General features: G+C 44.6%; 2 protein-coding genes across 2 annotated transcripts; both read left to right on the top strand.

Annotated features, from left to right (window-relative positions):
* The first annotated feature begins 84 nt into the window (after nucleotides 1–84).
* Nucleotides 85–1903, top strand: mrpl24 (mitochondrial ribosomal protein L24). Its single transcript, XM_086014630.1, has 5 exons — nucleotides 85–158; nucleotides 347–557; nucleotides 873–968; nucleotides 1362–1596; nucleotides 1663–1903. The coding sequence occupies exons 2-5, from the start codon at nucleotides 375–377 to the stop codon at nucleotides 1797–1799; spliced, it is 651 nt and encodes a 216-aa protein (XP_085870756.1). The 5' UTR covers nucleotides 85–158; nucleotides 347–374; the 3' UTR covers nucleotides 1800–1903.
* A 2653-nt stretch (nucleotides 1904–4556) lies between these two features.
* Nucleotides 4557–17858, top strand: LOC147132049 (brevican core protein-like). Its single transcript, XM_086014962.1, has 14 exons — nucleotides 4557–4804; nucleotides 9542–9612; nucleotides 9696–10052; nucleotides 10887–11061; nucleotides 11360–11487; nucleotides 11558–11851; nucleotides 12132–12896; nucleotides 12986–14782; nucleotides 16248–16355; nucleotides 16448–16606; nucleotides 16687–16769; nucleotides 16930–17074; nucleotides 17144–17326; nucleotides 17399–17858. The coding sequence occupies exons 1-14, from the start codon at nucleotides 4785–4787 to the stop codon at nucleotides 17518–17520; spliced, it is 4407 nt and encodes a 1468-aa protein (XP_085871088.1). The 5' UTR covers nucleotides 4557–4784; the 3' UTR covers nucleotides 17521–17858.
* Nucleotides 17859–18808: the final 950 nt, after the last annotated feature.

Below are 18808 nucleotides of genomic sequence, written 5' to 3'. Positions count from 1 at the left end.
ATACATTGTTTTACTACAGTCTGATTCATGTGTGGTAGTGCTCAAATGGTTGCTTGAAGCAGTTTGGATACTGCGCATGCGGATAGTTGATCTTCCAGTCCTATAGGTGGCGCTGCTGCCGTTTGGTACTCTTCACGTTGCGTGACATTGTGAAGAAGGTGAGACTCACGTACACTTGTTTAGATTAATTTTATTTACTGTAATTTTGCCCGTACGAATGCAAAAGGCTACTGTGGCACACGGGTGATGGCAGTTAATTTGCAATTCAACCACACGCTCACGTTAGCCTAGCGTTTCTCCCCTTAGCTTCTCGGCTAACTACCAATAGCTTCCCTCCATTGTTCAGTTCCTCCCGATAGCGGCCGGTCGGCATCATGAGACTGACAGCGGTGCTGTCCATGGCCGCCCGGGTGGTGGTGCCCAAGAACTACCGCTACGGCACCAACAGGCCTTGGACAGTGGCTGCCAAGCGGCGTAATCCGCCGGGCAAGATGCGGAACAAGGTGTTCGTGGAGCCCATCGCCAACGAGGACTGGTCTGTGCTCCGAGGGGACACGGTGAGCACGAACTACTCAACGTTACGTAGTTTTAAGAGTACTGTAACAGTTGGATAATATGACTCAAGTAAATGTACAAAATAGTCCCCCAGATAATGATTTGAGTAAACGTATTTAGTAATGAACTACTATTAAGTACTGAGTAACTAATTTCTATCAGGCACTGACTTTAATAGCTGCGTGTGCGCGCCTCGGCCACTAGGGGGAGGTATAACATTCATAACTCATTATTCACTGTAGGATTGCAGCGTCTCGTGAAACTAAAGGCTCATTATATATTTTGTCATGAAATATTTTGACTGTTATGTTCTTCAGGTGGAGATTCTGTCTGGGAAGGACAAAGGCAAACAGGGGAAAGTCACCCAGGTCTTCAGACGCAGAAACTGGGTCATACTGGAGGGTCTCAACACAGTAAGCCTGCATTTATTTGTTATATTGTCAATAAATAAGATCCAAAAAACGTTTTAATTTCGAGGTCATTATTTCAAATTGACAGTATAGAAATCGTGCTAACATAGTTATGATTCAGTTATTGCTTTGAGCCGTACCAGAATCATTATCAATCAGAAAATGGGCAAAAATGTTTGGTCATTGTTTTCCAAAGAACAAGCAAAAGTGTTTTGTTTTTGTTTGTTTTTTTATTTTCATGGAGTATTACAGAAATCTGATATTTACTGTTGAAAAGCTGGAATTCCAAGCATTTGAACAAAATCAATCAATTTGATAATCGCTTAGTTGTTGATTAATCGTTGCACCTCTAAGAATCATTCATCTTTTTTAATGAATTGTCATTTTGCAATGAAGCATTACAGATACATCGGGAAAAGTGAGGATTACCGCGGGACCTACATCGCTAGTGAAGCTCCCATCCTGCTTCGGGACGTCGGCCTCGTCGACCCCGCTGACAGGAAGCCGACCGAGGTGGAGTGGAGGTTCACTGAGGAGGGCGAGCGGGTGCGAGTGTCGCTCCGGACCGGTCGCATCATCCCCAAGCCTGTGGTGGAGCGGCGAGATGGCATTGTGCCTGAGCAGTGGAAAGGTGAGGAGATTTATAAAATAAAATTGTAATAGATTGCCATTTTCTCAAATTTGTTGTTGGTTTTAGACGGTCCCAAAGACACCAGCCCAGAGGACACGTTGGAGAAGACCTACACGCCCTCCCTGAATACCCTGGAGGAGGAAGTAATGGAGAAGATGGGCATCCAAGAGGACAGGAGGAACCGGCGCTCCTACTGGTACTGAGCCTAGATGCCCACGTTTCCCCTGAACACACCGCAGGATGGTTTGTTGAAAATGGACTGTATGTTGTTGTTACATCATGAATAAATGTCACAATTAATACTCTATGTATGCCTTTGTCCAAATAGAGCAGCCTGACTTTAATGTTTACATTTATTTGACAAAAATACAGTAGTTTGGGACTACGCTGATTTATTTTTGGTGCATTTCTTTTCTTGTTTACTGCGCGGTAAAACTTCCACTTAACGCTGCTTTTAAAAACCAAAGGCAGACGTATAATTTAGAAAAGTAACGAGTCAGGAATTTTCGCCGTGAGAGAAAGTGACAGAAAAGAATGGACTTGACGTTCCTCACATGGCCGCAAGTATGAATCGCTGCAGGGAATGCTGCACCTTTTTTATTATGTTTATTATGTACATATAGGGGTCTTATAGTTATAAATCATTAAGCTTCCTTTTAAAGCAGCTTGCTGTCCTTTAAGAGCCAATTACAGCACCCTTGCTATGCTAATCATTGCCTATTATTTCATAAAAAAAAAACACATGCAGTAAAAACTGACATTTTACAGCGCATACCCCCTTCAGCTTCCAGTTGGCGCACCCTTTCTTCCCTGCATGCACCTTGAAAAAAAAAAAACTCATTCTTATTTCAGTGTCAGCAAGAAAAAAAAAAGTTTCCACTGATGCTCAGCTTTAACATCAAGGATCATTTGTATAGATTTTAAAACAATTTTTTAATTATTAAAATCCTGCGAATTTTGTCCGGCATCGTCAAAGGGTGAGTACTTTTACTTTATCTTACTTTTATCATACAGTAAGTAACTTAAGTTACTGTCCTTTTACTGAGTACTTAATGTTTGGGGTTCATAAATGCCGTGGTTAACATCTCTCATGTATCAAAAGGGTGAGTAGTTTGAGTTTATTGTAGTTTCATGACGCAGCCCTTGTTTTTTTACTTGTTTGGCGTTTAATGTTCAAATTTATACTTGAAATATCTGCTGTGCAGTTCATGAATGATGTGTCGGGAGTCTTCAAATTGGTAAGTCGTTTTACTTTGCACTATTCAACTCCTTACACTTGTGTGACAGTGAGGAATGTTAAAACCTCAATTAAAATATTGTCTTACAGTTAATACAGATTTCACGATGCAGACGGTTTGAGGCTGGAACCATGAATTCACTTTCCATGATTTCCTATGAAAAAATTTGGGGCCGACTATTAAGTTATTTTTTGACTGTGTCCAGCTGCCAAAGTCATTGAATGCGTCACAGTCTGGATTTGTCGCCGTTGCCCGTCAATGCAGTAACGTGGCGCTGAGGGCAGCTCAAGACCACCCCCCTTAAATCCCCACCCAACCGTTCTGTCTTGTTCACATCCAAAAAAGAATAAAACTGGCCAGTCAGCGGAAAGTAGCTTTTGAGGTTTTTTTTTTTTTTGCCTCTCACAGGAGGAAAAATGACTCAAAGGGTTGGTGTCCGTCTGGGATTACACAAAGGTGTTGTTTTTTTTTTCCCCCCATTGACATGCATTTGCAGCATCTTGCGATTAAAATGCCCAACCTGGCATATTTGTGTGCTAAACGTTTGCAGAGAGTTGATTTTCGACATCTGAAGATGCTTTGAGGAAAGCAAATTGCTGCGTTTGAGTCATGTCGCTGACCTAATGATCTAAACTGGGCAGCGTTTTAATCACAGAGTTGTTTGAAGACAGCACTGGAAAATGTCATGTTAGCCTGAATGCCACTCGGAGAGGTCATTTGCGTTGGTTCTAATTTCGGTGGATTCCTGCGTGTGCGTGACCTTGGCAGTGTGTTGAGTTCATAAACCAAGCCGGGCGGTACGTTCTTGATTAGATGAATGTGCAATGGGATTGCCGCATGGAATACACAGTGTTCCCTTGGTAGGCTGTTTTTGTTTTTTTGGGGGGGGGGGGGGGGGTGGATTTTCACAGTCTATTTACTGAAATGCCCTGGCAAGTGGGAAAGGAGAGCCACAATTGCACTGTTCGGCCGTTTGAAGAAGGCTCACGCAGAAGCTGCCGTCAACCACAACTCGCGTGGTTTTAATAACCAGCGTAGATCACTTTGAACAGCGGCAAAATGGAGTTGGCAGCAAACGAGCACGCACGGCAGCTCTCCTTCTTCTTTTCCGCCAGGTCAGCCTTGACGTTGGCCTCTCGGACCGCAGGGCGCTGGTGCGCCGGTGTTAGATTCCTCAGGTGCGCGCCACAAAGCGCCGTTCGGTACACAAAAGATACAAAAAGGGCTCTGTTGCTACCCAAATTGGCAGCACCCACCGACACCGCCCGAACCGTCTCGATTGTGGGGACGCGGTGTAGATGCGTTAACTAGCGCACTCATGTAGGCGGTGTGTTCTTAAAACTCACACATTTCCGTTTCATTTTATCGTCTGCACTTCAACGCTCCAGCACACTTTGAAAGAAAGAAGGGGCTTTCGTTAAAAGCGCCCTCTGCTGGCTATAATGAGGTACTGCAAACAGGCAGATGCTCAGAACCAAAAATCGTGATCCAGCAAGAACTTTTTTTGAAACACTTTTCAACTAGGAAAGCCATTTGGGATTTTTTTTTTTTCACTCCAAGGGGTCTACTTGCAAAAAAAAAAAAAAAGTGCACACTTTTGTGCATTATCGCGTTTGTAGATTTCCCCCCCTGGAGCTTAAAAACGAAAATAAAAGGCCACTATAAGGACATCAGCATGATGCTTTTGATATCCCCCCCCCACCCCCTTCCCCCTCCCTCGGTGCTTGACAAGCATGCGCAAGAAAGCGAAGAAGTGGGCAGTTTGTTGACTTTCAACTGCTTCTCTCTCTTTCTCTCCTGGGGCGCGTCGAGCGGGTCGCAGCTCCCTTTGCAGGACCTGCAGCACGGTGCAACGAAATCCCCCACCCCTCGACACGCACTTTTTTTTCCCCCTTCTTCCTCAAAGCGCACTGCAGTAAAGACACGCGGGGACTCGACACCGGTGACGCGATGCAGCTTCAAACTCTCAGGTAGGCTCTTTTGATTGTTGTTGATGGTGCAAGCTTTGAAAGGAAAAGTGGGCAAAACATTGTTTGCACATCATGTTGCTCTCTCGTGGTTCTATTTTTAAAAACGTGCAGGCACGCTGGTTACTTTTCATTGTGTTCCAAATGTTAGGGAAGTTTTTTTTATTTTTTATTATTGTGGTTTGCAGCGCATCACTTTCCATGCATTTCTATGGAGGGGAGGGGAGGGGGGAGCAGAGCATTTCAAGCTGTGGCTCGGGTGACACCAGTGATGGCCTCAAAATTCATTTGGATCATCTTGCTACGTTGCCGGTCGGATTGATTAAAAGATCCCAAATTAAATCGGGGGGGGGGGGGGGGGGATTTATTATTACACTGGTCCAAAACATATTTGAGTCATGGATGGCTTTATGTGTCTCTAAATGAATTTTTGAAGTGCTAGAGGAAGAAAAAAAACGAGGTCAGATTTGTAATCAGCACCAAAAAAAAAAAAGTCATCTAGTAAAGTTCACGGGCATCTCCGATTAAAAAGGATAAGGATTTTAAAAGGGATAACGTTTCTAGGCCACTGTTAGTGTCAAATCCAAATGTGGGTTTAAATGTGGAAACCTGAAAAGTAGAGTCTTTCATACATCCTTACTTCCTTTCATCCTTACCTTCTTCCTTCCATCCCTTTTTTTTACTTCCCTCCTTTCCTTCCTGCATTCATTCTACCTCCAATCATTCATTCATTCCTTTACCGTTCTTGGTTTCTGTCATTTCTTCCTTCTTTTTTCCACCCTTTCCCATTCTTATTTCTTTTCTTCTTGTGGCGCTTTCCCTTCTTACTTCCATACATCCTTGTTTTCCGTTCTTCCCTTGCATCCATTCATCTTTCCTTTCATTCTCCCCTCCAAGCTCCTTTTCCTTTCTTTTCTTACCTTTCTTTATTTCAAACCATCCTTGTAGTCGTCCATGCTAGGTTATTAACTCCCTTACTTCCTTCCTCCCTCCCATTCCCCCTTCTTTTTTCCTTTCTTCCTTAAATATGGTCGGTAAAAGGTCGCAAAGAAACAAACGGGACGGTTAATAAATTAATGGTTTTTTGTTGTTGTTATTGTTTGTATTTGACCTGAAAAAGTTTGAGTGAGCTTGTTTTGAAAGTGTGTCTTGGATCCAAGTGCAATGTTGCCCTGCAGGATGTAAATTAAGTCACGCAAGCCTCTTCTTTTCAGTCTTGAGTGCACCTCTCATGATTTACAGTGCCCGTTCCCCCCGTTAGGCATCTTAATGGGCAGGTAGAAAGGTAGAGAAAAGGGAGAACAGTTGATGGCCCACTGGCCGGTGGTCAGGTGTTAGCCAGTCAAGTGAAAGTGAAAGCGGCAGAGTTCAGGTTTGTCTCAGTTCACCTGGACATGAAAGCCTCGAGTCAAAACTGAAAACAATTAGTTGTCACTCGTCCTCTGGGAATAGCGCCTCGTGCAAAATGCTTCCACGTTTCGTCATAGTGATTTATTTATTTATCATGTGGCAGCTCCACTCTTTTAAAGCGGGAATCAACCCAAATATGTTTTTTTCAAGATTCTATGCTAGCCCACTAGTTCAAACAAGGCATTCTCGTAGAATTGCGTTTGTGGAATAAGAGTTAATCCACCCTTATTTTTAGCCATCGCAGGGGGCGGCCATTTTGTCACTTTTGTCGACTGAAAATCACAACTGCTCAGGGCTCAGGTAAGGACCAATCACGGCTGACCTGTTTTCTGAAGCTGAGCCGTGATTGGTCGTTATCTGTGCCCTGAGCAGTTGTGATGTCATTTTCAGTCGACAGAAATGACAAAATGGCCGCCCCCGGAGATGGCTTAAAAACAGGTGGATTTTGCTGTTTAACTCATATTGCTCAAAGGCAATATTAATCAGAATGCTGTGTTTCAACTCGTGGGCCTGCTGGGAACATATTCTTGAAAAAAAAAATTGGGTGTTGATTTCCCCCTAAAAGGACCCTCTATATTGCGCAGCATTTTGATTTGGTGACAAGCTGTGTGCGCCCCCAAGCGTAAGCGATGCAATGAAGGCCCCGCAATCTGATCCCGTAAGTAACAGACAGTCCTGTCTGTAATTTCAAAAGAAGAAAAAGAATGGAGGAGAAAAAAAAAAAAAGAAAAAAAGCAAGCAAGTGTGCCAGTGTCCCTCCTTTCATTTCCACCCGGAGGCGTTTTTCAGCTTCTTCTTTTTTTGTACAGCACAGTGGTATGCAGCTGCCGCCGCTTTCTTTCTCCCTTTTCTTGCGGAGCATACTAATAGTGACGGGCGCTCACGGCCCACCCAGCTGGCCCGGGAAACACACACTAGAACAACTATTTGGCCCTCAATGAGCGCCTTTGAGGGCCAAAGCAGTTGAAAAGTCAACTTCATCGCCGCTTGTTGTCCGCTCATCTGATTGGGATGTCGCACACATCACTTGGCTACTGTTACCACTAACTTTAATTCGTCACTTTCACCATTGTTTTACCAATCGCAGTTTGAATGTTTAATCGACAGGTAAAATATTTCAAATGGTCACTCAATAATTAGTCCCCCATTCATAAATCCAATAAAACAATTTATTCAAGCGGAAGTCAACGCAAACATATTTTTTTCAAGAATATGTTCTATGCAAGCCCACTAGTTGAAAGCGGGCATTCTGATAAATATTGCATTTGTGAAATAAGTGTTAACCCACTCGTTTTTAGCCATCTCTGGGGGGCGGCCATTTTGTCACTGTTGTCGACTGAAAATGACGTCACAACTGCTCGCAACGACCAATCACGGCTCAGATTCAGAAAACAAGTCAGTCGTGATTGGTTGTTGTGAGCAGTTGTGATGTCACTTTCAGTAGACAGAAGACAAAATGGCCACCCCCAGAGTTGGCTAAAAACTAGTGGATTAACACTTATTCCACAAATACAATATTTATCAGAATGCCGTGTTTCAAGTAGTGGGCCTGCTGGGAACATATTCTTGAAAAAAAATATGTTTGGGTTGACTTCCGGTTCAAGCAACCAAATGTTCAGTCGTTAAGTTGTGAAAACGAATCAATTGATTGCCTTTCTGAGTATGCATCCATTTTTCTATCTATCCATCAATGATCTACCTTGGTATTATCGAGGATATATCATCGATGGCATATCGTCGACCTTCCATCCTCCTTACGTTGAAGGAATCCCAGGCTCATTCCCAGGATTCCTTAATAAGGGTTGTGCATACAGTACATTACAGTATGTAGAAAACGGCAGTCCATTACGACAACAGAGTACAGACTAGGCATCGTAAAGTGTAATTAGGCTGCTATGTGAGCACCTCTTCTTTCAATGATAAATGAGCATTGCCGGCTTGCCCGGGGAGGTCGTGCGAGGGCACAGCAAGCATACGGGCCCCCCCGGCTGCCGGGAGGGTTAATAACAGGGCCAGACTGGTGACAGAGTCGTGGCAGGGTGCCACTGGCCGGGGACGCATACTGCACGGCTTGCGGTCAGGAGGAGCCTGCGCTTGGAAACCAAACGGTTTTTTTTTGGGTTTTTTTCCCCTTTTCCTGCAGTCCAAGCTAGTCGAGACGCGGTTTCACTTTGCAGATCTTTTGAGCCGCAATGCATTATTTACTCAAGTAGCCGTTGCTAAACCAAACGGCAGCACCTTCCGAAGGCACAGTAGCAGTCGCTCAGATGGTTTCAAGTGTCCTTCCGGGACTGCTTTTTTTCCGGGCAGGAAGGCTGGCCAGTACAGCGGCCATGCAATAAATCAGCGCTTCAGCAGTTTTTTTGATACGCATCTTCCAAGCATAATGTTTATTTCAGTCTTTGGTTTTTAATGATGGTCCAATTTTCAACGGCCAATCCGCTCATTTTCCATGGAAGGATGGTTCTCGGCTATCCACCGTTCTCAGTTCCCAGAGGAGAAACCTCATTGCAGCCGTACAAATTTGGTTGTAAGGCTGCAAAATGAGCACCTGTTTTTCCATGTCCACAAAAAAGCCTTCAAGTTGAAGTCAAGCCAAACATATTTTTTTTCAAGAATATGTTCCCAGCAGGCCCACGAGTTGAAACACTGCATTCTGATTAATTTTGTGTGTGTGGAATATAAATTAAGCAGCAAAATGCACTCGTTTATAGCCATCTCTGGGGGCGGCCATTTTGTCTTCTCTCGACTGAAAACGACATCACGACGACCGATCACGGCTGACCTGTTTTCTGAATCTGAGCCGTGATCGGTCGTTGCGAGCAGTTGTGATGTCATTTTCAGTCGACAGAAGTGACAAAATGGCTGCCCCCAGAGATGGCTAAAAACGAGCGGATGAACTCTTATTCAGGTTGACCTTTTCGGTTCGAGGCATCGGTCATATTTAGTTGTAAGCCTGCAAATTGAGAATCAGGTTTTCCAGAGCCCAAAACATTCAAGTTTGTTCTCAAGGGTCTAAACCCCGCAGGTTTCTATTGCTCGATCTTTTTGGTTCGAGGTTACTAGGTTGCTTGATTTTTGCTTTATTGTCTATTCATATGTATCTACTAGTTGTTTGTTGGTTCGCTGTTGAGCTTAGAGGCCGATAGAAAGGGCCTCTGGTTGAATCCATTTGGGTTGAGATCGGTGGGGGCTACCTGAAGAAACAGCTCTTTATGTTTAGACATGTGTGAAATTGGAAAGTTGGAAACTGGTAAGGAGAAATAATACGTCTTTATTATCTTTATGCGCTCTTGCTACCCTGAATGATGGCTGTCGTTGTCTCCGCAGAATCGTTGCCCTACTCGGTGTACTTTCTCATTTCTCTCTGGCCTTTCCTACTCAGTTCCCGTCTGCACACGGTGAGTAATCCTTGACCATTAGCATCAATATTTTAAAAAAAAAAAAAAAAAATCAATCCTCACATCCCGTGTTGGTTTTCCAGACGATGTCCAGACGCCGCTCCGGGTGAACATTTCCCACTCGGGTGTCCTTTACGCCCCGCTGGGCCGAGCCATCATCATCCCCTGCTCTGCGTCCTCGTCGCCTCTCACGCTGCCGCGGGTCAAGTGGACGCTGATGTCCGGCAGGACCGAGACGCAAATCTTGGTGGCGCGGGGCGGCAGGGTGAAAGTCAACGAGGCATACAGAGGCCGTGCCGATTTGCTCAACTACCGCTTCTCGCCCGAAGATTTGTCACTGTGGCTGTTGGAAACGCGCTCCAGTGACTCGGGGCACTATCGCTGTGAGGTGCAGCAAGGCCTGGAGGACACCAGTGACATTGTCCAATTCAAGGTCAAAGGTAATGAAAAAAACGGAGTGGGAAGTAACCAAGTACAAGTACTTTAAGATTGTACTCAGAGAGGAAATCGAACCCAAACATATTTTTCAAGAATATGTCCCGAGTTGGCCCACTAGTTGAAACACGGCATTCTGTGTGAGTGGAATATGAGTTAAGCAGCAAAATCCACCCGTTTTTAGCCATCTCCGGGGGCGGCCATTTTGTAATTTCTGTCGACTGAAAATGACATCACAACTACTCAGGGCTCAGGTAATGACCAATCACGGCTCAGCTTCAGAAAACAGGTGATTGGTCGTTACCTGAGTTGTGATGTCATTTTCAGTCAACAGACGGGACAAAATGGCTAAAAGTGAGTGGATTAACTCTTATTCCACAAATGCAATATTTATCAGAATGCCTTGTTTCCCTAGTGGGCTTGCATTGAACATATTCTTGAAAAAAATATGTTTGGGTTGACTTCCCCTTAAGTATTTTTTTTTTCCAGGTTATCTGTACTTGTGTGTTTTTGTGATGACTTTTGACTTTGAATCCCTACACTTGAAATCATCCATTTTAAACTCCTCGCTTTTTAGAATAGGCTTGTTACTTTTAGAGAGAGGTGAAGTCAACAGTGATTGAGATTTTGTGGTCTCATAAGACAGAAAGAAACGGGGACAGAATCAATGTGGAGGAAGGCCAACAAGGAAGCATTACCAACAATGTCCATTCAAGGCATTCAAAAATTCTCTCTGATCAGAAAAAAAAACAAAAAACACATACATAATGTGTTTTACCAGAGTACTTTTGCTTCCTTCTTGGATGCCACTGGTTGACAGTGCCCAATTTTGTGTCTAGGTGTCGTATTTCACTATAGAGATGCCATGGGTCGATATGCACTTAACTTCCATCAGGCCACGAGGGCTTGCGAGACCGTCGGGGCCCAAATTGCGACTCCTAGCCAACTTCGGGCGGCTTATTTTGACGGCTATGAGCAGTGTGACGCAGGTTGGCTCGAAGACCAGACTGTCAGGTAGGTTTGGCTGCTTTTTCTATAATGTTCTATGTCCTCCTTCCAGTCAGTCGTAGGACACATGTAGACAACCATTCACATTCGCATTTACAGCTGTTGACCAGTAAGAGTTTTCAATGATCATAGCATGCATGTTTTGGCAATGCGGGAGGAAGCAGAAGTACCCGGACCCACACAAGCACAGGGAGAAAATGGCAACTCCAGGAAGGCCGAAGCCAATGTTCGAACCATCATTTCGGAAACGGTGAGTGACCAAAAAACCTTGGTGATTATTTCCACTTTTGCACCGCTTCCCTAGGTACCCAATCCAAACACCTCGTGAACCTTGCTATGGAGATATGGATGGAGAGCCAGGAGTGAGAAACTACGGGTTGATGAATCCACAGGATCATTTTGACGTATATTGCTACGTGGAAGAAATGCACGGTATGACGTACGCCCCAACTATATCTACCCAACGGCACATTTTCGCACCTTTATAACATTCAATTTATAGGGGAGGTGTTCCACGACCCCGTCCCGCAGCAGTTGTCCTTCGAAGCGGCCCGGGCGTACTGCAGGGCTGCCGGAGCTCAGCTGGCCTCAGCGGCGCAACTTTACCTGGCGTGGAGCGAAGGTCTGGACAACTGCAGCCCCGGCTGGCTTTCTGACGGCAGCGTGCGCTACCCCATCAGGACCCCCAGAGAGCGTTGTGGGGGCCCACAGGCGGGTGTCAAGACTGTGTATCGCTTCGTCAACCAAACGGTCTTCCCCGAGCCGTCCAGCCTCTACGACGTATATTGTTTCAGAGGTGTGTGCGTGTGGACCAAAAGATGGGGCTAAAACCTGTATTGTGCCAACTGTGACTAACCTCGAAACGGGAATATTTTAGTTTTGGAAGAATCCAAAAACTTTTGACGGTACAAAAACAAACATTTGCAAACCGAGCCAAACTAGAACAAATGAATGGTTGAAGATCATTCCGAAATGGATTGTGTTGGAGTGTCTGAGGGTACAGTGATTACAACGTTAATTAATTTGGTATGTGTTAAATCAGATTTTTTTTTTCTCTCTATCCGTCCCATCTCCAGGTAACGGAACTACACCGACCGACTCTACCATGGACGTCACAAGCACGCCCGAGCCTAGCACCCTTGAACAAGATGTTGTCATCTTAATGGACGAAGACAAAGAATTGCCACTCGGGCAAAGTTCGGAACAAATCGAACGGGAGGTTCAGAGTGTTCTAGAAACCATCCCCATTTTCTCGGGCCCTCCCAATAATGGAAATGCGGTTGAAGAGCGGCCGACGTTCGTGTCCGACACACCAGAGCCTCCTTTGGCTATTACCGATGCTTTAGACATCCTAAGACCTTTTGACAGAACATCCTCTTCTACAGAAAAGAAATATGACTCTGGACATACTGCAGGACTAAATAACACTATCCAAAGCACGGAAATGTATTCTTCCCCTCGAAACATTTCTCTCCAATCCAATTTTTACAACGACACAGAATCACATCAGAATTTTACTTACCAGCTATCTGAAATAGAAAGCACAACGAATCTCCACGATTCTAACGCCACCCATGCCCAGAACTTGACAGACAACATCCCCAAAGGGAGCACACAGTCATTCGAGAAAATGAAATCGCTGCAGGATATGGATTTGAACAGTATGCCCACTGAGATGTATGAAGATGAGACGGAAGAGGAGATTCTGGAAGCTCCTCGTGTAACTCTGGACCCCATTGAGAAAGGAGAGCCCGCAACACCGTTCGTTCAAACAACCCAAACCCCTTCGGCTCTCTCCTCAGTTTTGATCCCTCTGAGTGGATCCGGCGATACTTCTCAAGGTAAGAATCCAATTAACGTCAGCGTATACCAATGCGATACCGTTGATGTGTTAGTGTTAGTGTTAACGAAAGCGTCTCTTTTTTTCCAGAAAGTCGTCAGGAAGTTGCCGTTTTCGGGTTCATCCCCAAGTCAGAGTCCAGCACGCACCAGACACCTTCTGCCTCAACCAGCCACGCTCCTCCTGAGTCTTTGACAACCATCCGAGATCCCACCACCGTGCCCGGATCAAAGCATTCGCCCGGTCTTGCCTCGGCTAATTTCTCGACACCATCACACTTGTGGGATTTAGTTTCCACGCAGGAGGGCAGCACCAGTTTGGAAATTGAAGACAGCATGGACAGCGATGAAAGACAGCTGCTTCCAACAATGTCCACCCGTTTTAGGGTCAGTTCGCCCACCACCGAAGCTCCCGAGATGTCCTCCAAAATGCCTACGCACTCGACGGCGGCACTGTATCAACCATCAGGTAACGCGGTACTCTTGGACAGCTCCACCGTGAGCTATGAGGAGGCAAGTGGACTCGAACCCGATGTAGTTCCTGCGCTGACTCAAGGGCGCATTGCTTTTAACTCAACTACCAAACAGACGACTGATGAAGATAGCGTTGAAGAGCAAGTTATTATTTCCAAAAGTTCTGCGCAGAATTTTTCACCCGACGGAAATGTCGGCAGGGAAACAAATATAGTTACGATTCTCGAAGAAACGGATGAAGTTACCCCAAATCCCAACGGAGGCGCTAAAGCAACAACAACACGATTTGAATATGAGGCTAAAGAACTACTTCACCCAATAGAAGGAGATACCACACCAGTCACAATTGAAGAAGAGATTAAAGCTACGCTCAAACCAGAAAAAGGAATTACAGTCACAGCGATATTTGAAGAGGAGGCAACAACCTCTGTCACCCCGAAAGAAACTAAAGTTGGAATAATTAAAGAGGAGGCCGAAGGTACCGTTACCCCAAATGAAGGCTCTACAGTTACACCATTATTTGAAGCTAAAGCTACGCTAATCCCAAACTATGAAAATAAAGATATACCAGTATTTAAAGAAGTCTCCAAAGCAACTGTAATCCCAAAAGAAGGCTCTACTGTAACATGGATATTTGAAGAGGGTAAGGCGCCACAAAACTCCGAAGAAGGATCTGCACTGACGCCATTTGAGGAGCCTAAAGTTACGCTAAGCCCAAAAGAGGAAACTAAAGTTATACCAAGATTTAAAGACGATGCCAAAGGTACAGTAACCCCAAAAGAAGGACCAACATTACCGCAGATGTTTGAATTGGAGGCTAAAGCTAAGCTAAACCCAGAAGAATCAACTGATGTTCCGCCAATAATTGACGAGGCTACGGCTATGCCAAGCGTTGAAAAAGGAAGGCAAAGATTTGACGAGGAGGCTACCATCACCCTAAACGTTGACAAAGATACAGTAACACCGGCATACGACAAGGAGGCAACAGGAATATTTGAAAAAGAAGCCAAAATCATCTCGATGGAGTCGGAAGCTCTCGAAACTACGACGGCGCTTGACGACAGCGCTTCCACTGGCCCCGCATTTGACGAGGAGATCACCGTTTTGCCGTACAATTCCGAGGCGTCCCGCTGGGCTCTGCTGACGACCACCGCCAGACCCCAAGAGTGGATGAAGGATTTAGAGATCAGCACCAAATCCTCGTCCGTCACGTCCACGCTCAGGGCCACCACGTGGCGGTCAAAGCGCACCTGGAGTCCGCCGACCACCGGCCCTCCCGACGTCTTACGGCGCTCATCCGAGCCCTGGAGATCGACGACCCTCCAACCTGATTATGACCGCACCCAGGTTCCCACCAACCAGGTTTTGCCCAATGAGAGGGCGGCAGCAGCAGGCGGTAAAGTGAAAGTCGCAGGTAACACTTACGTCACTCTCCTTGGCCTAACCGTCTTCTTCTTCCTGACAACGCACTAAAACCTCCGCGCCTCCGACCTGCCTTGTCCGTCTGTGTCTTTGTTGCCTTGTTGTCCATTCCAAAAGACTCGTTTTTTTTTCTTCTTCTTCTTCTTCTTCGTCTCAACTGGGAAACAACTCCATCTGACACTTGTCTAACTGTCCAGTCTTGTTACATGTGATGTTGTCTTCCTTGTTCTTTGACTTCTGTGAAGTATTGTCATATAATACAGTGAAATGTCTTGTCAGTTCACGTTTAAATGTCAGATCACAATCTGCAAGTAGGCCAACAGGGGATCCTGGGCAATATGTTGAATGTTACATCTGTTTTATTGCTGTATTTTGATGGTTAACTCACATATTAAAGTAGTCATGCCATTTAAAAAGAAAAACAAAAAAAAAACAGTTACCAGAGAGCTCAACAGTTCTGAGCTTCTGGGTTAGAGTCTAAGTTTGTTTGTTCAACCTGTGCTTGTGAAGGCTTTCTCCCACTTTCCAAAAATATGCATTTTAAGTTCATCAAATACTCTAAATTGCCCATAGGTATGAATGCGTATGCAATGTGAATAGTCCAGAGCGTACCTTGCTTCTCTGTTTAAAGTCATCCTAAAGACCCAGGGCTCAGGTAACGACTAATCACGCTGGTGCTCGTTACCTGAGCCCTGCTCAGTTGTGATGTCATTTTCAGTCGACAGAAATGACAAAATGGCCGCCCCTGAGATGGCTAAAAAACGGGCGGATCGTGCTTCTTAACTCATATTGCACAAACGCACTATTAATCAGAATGCCGTGTTTCAACTTGTGCGCCTGCTGGGAACATATTCTTGAATAAAATATGTTTGGGTTGATTTCCCTTTAAGTTAAGTCGAGACTCTAAATTGTCCTTCTGGGTGAGTGTGATTGACTGGCGACCAATCCAGGGTGCACCCTGTCGCTCTCACCAAAAGTCAGAATGCAAATTCTTCACCCAGTTTTGCTGCCAAACCATGGGCAGAGGGAACCTAGTGAGTTTTAGTGTGTTTAGAAGCACAATGTTGTCGTAAATGTGTTGGTTCATGCACATAAAACAATATTCTGATTGTATAGAAAATGAATGAAGGAATGCTTTTGTAATAGGCTTTCCCGTTTCATGATTTTTCCATGAGGAGTGTTTCTATGTTGGTCTTCATTGCTGTGCGCATAAACCAAATGGAGGTGTTTTTTGGGTTTTTTTATTTTTGGCTAAGTAGCGACATGATTTGGTGTCCTTATTTGTTCATGAGTCAACCAACAAAAAAAACAACAAAAAAAAACATTTATATTCAAAGGGTAAAAGATGACCAACTGTCAAAGGTGGGACCATAAAGTGGATCCCGGGAGTTGATCCAAAATGGCAAGTAATGCGTATGCCAATGCAGTTTGATGTGAATTGACGCCCTGTGTTCCAGATGCTTGCTTTCATGAACCATGCCTCAATGGGGGCACCTGTATGGAACGAGAGGGACGGGTTCAGTGTCTTTGCTTACCCACCTACGGGGGAGATCTGTGTGACCAGGGTGAGCTCACTAAAGTTCGGCACACTTGATCAGGCATTTACCAGTCCATGTCCACTCCTTTTTTCTTTTTTCTTTTTATTTTTATTTTGCAGACCTGGAGAGCTGTGAGCCAGGCTGGGACAAGTTCCACGGCTTCTGCTATCGACACTTCGGCCAGCGTCTGAGCTGGGAGGTGGCGGAACAGCATTGCCGCATGCAGGGTGCCCACCTGGCCTCCATAATGACCCCTGAGGAGCAGGCCTACATCAACAGTATGACCATCCATTGCATTGTTTACATCCGGCGTTCTCAAGTAGTCATTATCCGTATCATGTTGTTTTGTCATCACCAGGCAACTACAAAGAGTACCAGTGGACCGGCTTGAATGATAAGACCATTGAGAATGATTTTAGGTGGTCCGATGGCAACCCGTTGGTGAGTCGTGGCTGTTACTGTTTTCATCCAATGTTCGGCGTTGTATTTGTATTTCTGGGATAGCCTCCAGTTCAATAATGCTGTGGAAATGAAAGGATTGATGAATAGTGAGCAATCTACATTGAATTTTAAACATGTCTTTTCTGCTATGCCTGCGCAGTTGTACGAGAACTGGTACCGAGGCCAGCCGGACAGCTACTTCCTATCGGGCGAGGACTGCGTGGTGATGGTGTGGCATGACGACGGCCGCTGGAGCGACGTGCCCTGCAACTACCACCTGGCCTACACCTGCAAGAAAGGAACATGTGAGTATTCAGCACTAGGTTTGTAAGATTGCATCAGTTTATTTTTATTTTTTTACCCCATTCCAATAGCATCATGCGGCCCACCGCCGAAGGTCCGGAACGCCTCCACCTTCGGGAAGCCTCGGCATCGCTACGAGACAGACGCTGTGGTGCGTTACCACTGTTCTCGGGGGTTCCAACAGAGACTCAATCCACTGATCCGCTGTCAGTCTGGGGGCAGCTGGGAGAGGCCTCAAATTCAGTGCATCCCGGGTGAGACCAAAAAGAAACTTTTTGATAGCTGAGGCTGAAAAAAAAAAGGTGTAACATAACATCTCCTTTCAGAGTATGGAGGTCTAAACCCTGATGCCGAAATGACGTCGTCGACGGATGGCAACTTGGCTGCCTTTCAAGAAGGTTTTGAAACCACCACAGAGACGCCACTTTACTGGGACATCAAGTTTTAAAAGCAGCCCCCCGCTCACGCACTTCTTCCAGTACACACTACATTCTGCTGTTCTCCCTTGACAAGGTGAAAAATGTGCTTTTACCGATTAATGTTACACATGTGTCAAACTCTTTGGTTCCTTTTTTTATACACATTGCAGAATGGTGCTAATACATCAGTATTACATACACAACATGCTCATATTTTCTGTCTGCCCATATAAAGTGTAAAGTAACATACCCGCTTTTTCAAAACAATCCTGCGCACGTTTTTGGAGACGCAGTTTTGTTCGTCAGCTTTATGTTGTAATAAAGTTTTGTAGAACAGAGCAAAGAATAAATGGTTCACTTCTTCCAATGTTGCATGTGGTGGTCTTCATTTCTTGGGTGGATAATATTTATAACCAAAGTGATTGTTTTACTAAAATTAACATTTAAAAATATATATATATATATTTTTTTAATATGGTGATATGATTATAAAGTCAACGAGCGACGGTCGCAGCACCTTCGGTCACGTGACTTTAGTACGCTCAATAATTGTTTTCCCCTTCTGTTAAGTCTTTTAAGTGAGACAATGAAGTTTTATTAATTAAAAAAAACTCATTGTCTTAAAAGAAGAAAAAATAAATAAATTATTGAACATACGGGAAGACAAGATGAACTAATTAAGTACGTATGACTTCAATATAGCAGCACGACGTGTGCCAACGTCTTTTTTGTGCGTCCCGGATTTCGTCACACAACAGGAAGCCTTGATTAATTAAGAAAATGAATGCGCCACAGGTGGCCAAAACATAGTTGTTGTTAGACAAGGTAAGAGTTTGATGTTATTCTTTCGTTTTTCCGCTGTGTTTAATGATAACGTTGTGATATTGATACCTGAGTTTTTCTCGTGGACGTGTGCTTGTATTTGGGCCAAATTGGCCTCTTTGAGTCAATAGTTTTCTTTCATATTTGTCGTTTCGTGCGTCGTTTTAATTTCAATAAAGCGTCGCTTTAATTTCAGTAAAACAAATACATCCACTTACAAGACGATATACGTTTACGCGTGCGTGTATAATTGCGTAAAACAGTTTCGACAGTAGAGTTGACGCTTTGTCTTATCACCACAAGATGGCGTCCTTGCTTCAAGATACGAGCGGAACTAAAATGGTCGTCGAAATACGTCACAAGCTCCTCGTCCGATGTCGACACAGTCACAGTAAATGTTAGCATGATTTAAAGATTCGAAACATGAAGTTTTTCCATATGTCTTGTTTTATTATGTTTCTTGTTCAACTGGCTGCTATCTTTAATGTCGTAATG

Source organism: Filicampus tigris, chromosome 18 (assembly GCF_054856515.1).
Source record: "Filicampus tigris isolate MCC_2025a chromosome 18, RoL_Ftig_1.0, whole genome shotgun sequence".
NCBI lineage: Eukaryota > Metazoa > Chordata > Actinopteri > Syngnathiformes > Syngnathidae > Filicampus > Filicampus tigris.
The sequence above is the reverse complement of the archived record's forward strand: the minus strand, read 5'-3'. Positions and strand labels throughout refer to the sequence as shown.